General features: G+C 33.0%; 1 protein-coding gene across 3 annotated transcripts in view; it reads left to right on the plus strand.

Annotated features, from left to right (window-relative positions):
* LOC111712685 (neprilysin-2) overlaps positions 1 to 6,329 on the plus strand; it is a 30,965-nt gene extending 24,636 nt beyond the window's left edge. For 2 of the 3 annotated variants that reach the window (XM_023487365.1, XM_023487367.1), the window contains 3 exons: positions 1 to 112; positions 3,397 to 3,564; positions 4,839 to 5,017. In XM_023487365.1, the coding sequence (XP_023343133.1) occupies positions 1 to 112; positions 3,397 to 3,564; positions 4,839 to 4,944 (386 nt within the window). In that variant the 3' untranslated portion in view covers positions 4,945 to 5,017. Of the gene's footprint in view, positions 113 to 3,396; positions 3,565 to 4,838; positions 5,018 to 6,160 lie in introns of those variants that run through there. The other variant, XM_023487368.1, reaches the window with a different exon arrangement.
* The last annotated feature ends 308 nt before the right edge of the window (positions 6,330 to 6,637 follow it).

Here is a 6,637-nt window from a genome sequence, read left to right on the forward strand (position 1 = left end):
ACCAGTATGGATCAATGTCTGCTGAGATTAATGGCAGTCTTGTAAAGCTAAATGGCATCATTTCACAAGGAGAGAATATTGGTGATAATGGTGGTATCAAGCAGTCATACAGGTGTGCTCTATCTGGGGCTGGGCATGTTCCAATTCTTTTTCTAGCCGTTTCAATAATGGCTAGTTACAACCGTTAAAAAAAATTTCAGGTTGCTGTTAATTTTAAAGGTAAGAACAAAATAATCATTTTGTTACCAGTATTTACATTTACATTTACATTTAAAAGCCGCTAAAGGTCTTTTGAAGTATTAACAGCATTAACAGTTTGTCACATTGTTCACAGCACCAGCAGTTTAACTATATTTATCCTTTTCTGCAGACTGAGTAGCAGTTTCCATTATTCCGGAATAAAATTTCCATTTTGGAAATGGAATGATCTGGAAATTTGTTCCGTAATGTGGAATTCTGGGTAATTTTTGGATGAAATGGAAAGCAAAATTTTTTCGGTTTACGTTACCTAAACTAGAATTTTTTCCAGTTAACTGAAATGGAAACTGGAAATTTCCAGAACCATGTTCTGGAATTCCAGAATGTTCCATAAAAATTCAGGATTTTATTCCATAAACTGGAAATATTTCCAGGTTTCATTCCATAAACCAGAAAAATTCCAGTTTCAATTCCGTAAACCAGAAAAATTTCTGGGTTCTGTAATAAAAACCGTAACATGTCCAGGTTCCATACTGTAAACCGGACAATCTTCTAGGGTTACATTCTGGAAACCAGAATGGGAATATGAATTTCTGAAGTATAAACTCAAAATTTCTTGTTTCCCATAAGACGTAGACTTTATGTTTATCAATAGTTTTCCAGTCAGCAGTTTAATGCATGGGGACACCTACCTCCCTTACATGGAAACACCTCCCCCTTAAGTTTTAACAATTTTAACAATTTATTAGACATAAAAATCAGAGTTAAAACATCAAAAGTTAAAACTTATTAGTTGACATATATCAAATACGCATTTTATATTTCTTTACTTATATATTCACAAATATTTTATGTATATTTCATCATGACTATTTTACAGTTACAGTTTTCACTTTAGTTTTAATTATTGGTGAATTAAAAAAATTTGATTTAAGGATTGCTATAAATGTCGTCTTTCTTTCCACAGTTTTCTGTATATGAAATTATTTTGAGACATGGAATTCAGGATTCAAATTTCTTGATAATTCACAATAGTATAACTTTAACTATAGCTTATAGACCATGCGCACATTCTATTATTGTTTAGATAATATAACTTACTGGGTTTATCTTTTATTCGTTTTCGTTTTCAACTGTCAATTTTTTTCTTCAAAAATTACTAATCTGTTTCGTTAACGGTTTAAAAATTAACAGTTTTTGTCGAATTCTAAAACCTTCCTTTCATTAACTGAACTTTGCCCAACCCTAGCTCTATCTATATATTTTTCTTATTTAAATGGGGGGGTTGGGAGGTGTATGGGTTCACCCACTCCCCCCCCCCTTCCTGGATCAGTGAAATCTATGTTTTCAAGGGTTCAAGTATTTCAATGCCAAATTGGTGCTAAGCTCCGCTCTGAACAGTAAGAAAATTCCCCCCCCCCATGTTGCTGTTTATTTACGAGCACCATGATATGCGCTGGATTTAGACCTAAACATAACACAAATCAACCACTTTTGCACTCAATGAATAAAATCTATGAAAACCTTAATAAATCTAAACCAGAAATTACTCTTGGAATATTCCTAGACTTAAAGAAAGCTTTTGATTGTTGTTATTTAGACATACTTTTAAAAAAACTAATTCATTATGGTTTCAAAAATGTGGCCAACACCTGGTTATCTTGATAATAGAACTCAATATGTATGTATAAATGGAGTTTTTTTCAACAGAAAGAATTATAACATGTGGTGTTCCTTAAGGAAGTGTTCTAGGCCTCTGCTGTTTCTGCTTTATATAATTGATTTGCCCCTAGCAACATCTTTTTTACCAGCCTCTTTGCAGATAATACTAGTTTTTATAAGTCATCTCCTGACGTTAATACTTGATGCAAACACTGAACTAAAAAAAGCAGAAAAATGGTTTCAAGCAAATCGTTTGTCACTAAATGTCTGCATAACATTAAGTATATAGTATTTAGAAATAAAGAGTTGCATTTTGACCCAAATAGGAAATGAGATACTTGAAAGGATTGGTAATGACTGTGTGAACAAATGTTTCAAATTTGATGGACTGAAACTTGACGAATTTTTAAACTGGGATTTTCGAATTGAACATATCTCGAATAAAATAGCTAGCTCAATCTTTTTTGCTTTGTCTCAAATTAAGTATATATTACCATTAAACATTCGTCTACTTGTTTATAACTCTCTTGTAAGGCCTCATATTGAATATGGAATTGTTACTTGGGGAAAGGTTAAAAACTCTAAACTGCAAAAAATCACATCATTGCAAAAAAAGGCAATCAGAGCGGTTAATAATATTACTTTCAAGGCACATTCAAATCCATTATTTTCAAAACTGAAAGTTCTTAATCTTGATGATACATACAAACTTAGTGTTCTGACATTCATGCATGGATATTTTAATGATAACCTTCCCTCTTCCTTCCAAAATATGTTTAAGTCTTTAGCTGAACCGAATAGAACAAAATCATATAAATTAGAACGGGTTTTAAACAAAAATTTAGGAAGCTTTCCGTCCGCAATGTTTCCTAAATTGTGGAATGAAATTAAATTTGACCTTAAAGAAATTAAATCTGCAAAAATATTTAAACAAAGAGTAATCAATATTTATCTTGAGAATTATGAGAGGTTTAAATGCAAAAAACATCTAAAATAACTGAAACTTTATTAGCTTATTTCTGTTTATGTGACTACCATCATTAACACTCTGTATTTTAATTTATTTCTACATAAAAATCCCTCTGATCTCACCCTGCCACAGATCACCTGACAATCTCCTTCCTTCCAATAAACTCCGTACCTATCCAAAACATATCTTGATATGTGTAACCAATTATATTCAGTATCGTTAATTAACTTCGGACTAACCCCTCAAAACAACCAACCCTGGTTAGGCGGGTCCAAACTGCATAGTAAATTGTGATTTGCTTATTTGTAATATCTCATGCTTTGTAGCTGAATAAAAATATAAATGAATGAATCTACTATAATTTAGCTATGTTCAATCGATCAAAAGTCTTGGATTCAAAACATAACTTTAATAACTAAATTTAAAAACTAATTTATATTTAAATCTTTGTGAATTATTCAGCTGCCGGTGACGTGGATTCAATCTGGTTCTCTTTGCCACGTCCTGATATCCGCCACAATAACTAATTAATACTACAATACCAGAAAATCAATGAATTTTCCTAGAGCGTATGAGAGGCTAATTGAAGAGGAAGGGGAGGAACTCCCGTTACCTGGATTACCATACACCCCTCGTCAGCTGTTCTGGTTATCTGGAGCATCCACATGGTGCAGTGTTTATCGAGATGACTGGATGAAAACTGTTCTTCTGACTCATGTTCATCCACCAGGAAGGTATCTTTATCAAATGATTTCTTAATAAAAAAGGCCAGTTTTAAGGGTAGGGTTTTTGATAAGGGATATCGTGATAATGTACAGCATTTTTTCTAACCCCTTTTCTTTCATACATAGCAATAAAAGTAGGGTTTCCAATCGAAATTTTTGCACAAAAATTGCGCAAAGATTTGCTTACGTTTCGAATATAAATTGCATGAAATTTGATGTTTTTGCGCATTGATGAGCAAAAGCTATTTTGCACAAATTCTGCAGAAAATCTAAGTATTTGCGTTTTTCGTTATTTTCTGCTATTTTGTGATTTCGGGCTATTTCGCTAGTTCGTTTAATTTTGAGAAACAATTCCAGGAAATGATGAATAAATTCAAAATTAAACCGATCAGAGTCAACTATACTCCAGCCTGCTGGGCGCTCACACATGCTGGCCGAATGAGCCCCAATTCTCAGGTTTTAGGTCACCAACCCTTACCGACTATTACACTGTTTACCGGCAATCAATCTCAAGTAGTAACAGAGTTACTCACGAATTAAATAATCATAATCACATTCACTAATCATCAGTCCGGTCAGGCGCGCAACTAGAGGGAGTAAGGGGGGGCATGCCCCTCCCTTTAGAAGGCTTGCCCCCCCCCTGTAGGGGGGTGCAAGAAGTCCACCCTGTTTTGCAATCCGGATTAAGGGGGGGTATGCGGGTCATTCCCCTCCCTGAAGAAGGCTTGACCCCCCCTGTAGGGAGGGGGGGCAAGAAGTCCACCCTGTTTTGCAATTTAGCGATTTATGAATTCCTGGGAAAGGAAAGGGGGTATATTAATTATTTTTAGATATTTTCACTATCAGTTCTGCCAGTTATTATGATATTGCAGAAATGACATGTATTCATGCAAATATCATAAATTTCGTATTTATGCAAAATTTCGTGCCAAAAAATTTATTAATTTTGAATGAATTCGTGCAAAACTGGTTTCACACTGATACGTAGATGATGCGGAATTTAGTGCAAAAAAGTCTTTTCGTGCAAAACAACGCAACTGTTGAGCAAGAGAATTGACTGTTTCGTGGAAACCCTAATTAAAAGTTATGTCATTTTTCAAAAGAAAAGATGATAGGTGGATAAACAGTTTAAAATAAAACACTTTGAGTTTGCTTAAACAGGGTTCCATTTTATTTATGAAACATAATATAACTGTTTGTAGCATATATGTTTTCAAACGAGAAAAACTAATTAAGCAAAAAACTAGATATCATTTAATTTTTAAAAACTTTTATCATGCTAGGTATAGAGTAAATGGATCGTTTAGAAATCAAAAAGAGTTCTCAAAGGATTGGAATTGTCCGAAGGGGTCTCCTATGAACCCTTCAAAAAAATGTCAACTCTGGTGAAGATAAGAATTGTGTTGTTAATATTCAATTTACTTTAATTCATTGTTTTAACTCAATATATAATTTAAATTCACAATGTTTAATTATGAAATCTAATTAGTTACAAACAATATTTCTTAAGAACTATAGTTGTAAGTATCAGAAATAACTATGTATAAAGAATGATATTACAATATATATGTAGCATATTTATTATAGTATCATTCAAGCAAGTACAATGCCGATAAATGGGTGGGGGGGGGAGGGGGTCATCCTTAAAACATTTTGCTCTTAAATGCCGGTTTTACCTCATATAAAGTAGGCCTAATATTCCAAAATGTGCTAGGTCCCTTGCCCAATAATTTTCTATAGATATTTCACAAATGGGGGGAAATGGGTCGTCTTAAAACAATTTGCTATAAAATGCTGTTTAAACCTTTAAAATAAGATTTATTTCCAGAAATCCACAATTTTTTCATTAAATATAAAACGTAAAAATAAAATAATATTTGAAATGAAACAACGTTAAGTGTGTCAAAAATCCGAAACACACTCTTTTCAGACCTGTAATAATTTGCCACAAAATGAAATAGTTTAATTCAGGCGTTTATACATAGTTTTCCCTTCAACAAAATGAAGTTACCTTTAGGAGGGATGTTAACGTTTTCAATTTTTTGTAAAGCGATCTTTTAGTTATGAAAACGACGACAAAAATCGAAAAACGATCGTTTTTAAAAACATTAGTTTAAAAGTTCGTTTTTAAACGGTATTTTTAAAAAATTTTCGTCTGCTATGTTAACAATTTGTTTGTTTATGTTTTGACTGCATACGGTTGTACTTAGTAAAATAAGAAAATTACAGTATACAAACAGAGTAAACTTGTTCGTCTTCACTGTTCATCTTACGGAGACATTATATAGACACACCTTTACAGCCATTTACCCTTTTCAAAAAATAATCTCTAGCAGACATAATAATATTATGGCTTTTGAAATTAGGTATTACAATGCTAATTCATAACAAAGACGATCTATTGAATTCGTCACTGAAGTCCCATGTTTATTGGGACATCCTGTATTGCAGTTAAGTTTATTCAATAAAACCACTAAAGATTTTATTATCAAAATAAAAAAAAAATATTTGCAATGATTTGTTTAGTAGGTTTCTCATAGTCCCGTCTGTTGTAAGGATTAGCCGTAGATTGTTGATCTGTATAAACACTAATTTTATCCTGTAGGTGGATTATTTGGAGGACACACTGTTTTGCACCTGCACTGTTCATAACAAAATTGTGGATTTGCATCTACAGCTGACATCAAGACCAAAAGAAAGCTGAGAGCAAGAAGAATGTATCCGGTAAACCTCATGTTTGTAATAATCCTAAATAAATAAAATAAGTAACATTCCGTTATATGCCCTCAGCGGACTCAGAGACACCTTTGGGTTTTACCAATTCACTTACACTTTTTAGTAGTCCCAACTCCCAAGATGGAATTTAAAGAATTTGAGCCGCGGTTTAAATCTGCCAAAACCCGGTTTAAATTAAGCGCCGGCTTAAACATTTGATACAATTTTAAGTGGAACCAACCATATTTAAGCCGCGGCTTTAATTTAAACCGCCGCTCAAATTCTTTAAATTCGGCCACCGGACATCTATATTTTAAAGTTGAAGTTTAAAAAGTAAATGGCAAAATACTACTCGATTTTTGCTTAG

Source organism: Eurytemora carolleeae, unplaced genomic scaffold, assembly GCF_000591075.1.
Source record: "Eurytemora carolleeae unplaced genomic scaffold, Eaff_2.0 scaffold1313, whole genome shotgun sequence".
NCBI lineage: Eukaryota > Metazoa > Arthropoda > Copepoda > Calanoida > Temoridae > Eurytemora > Eurytemora carolleeae.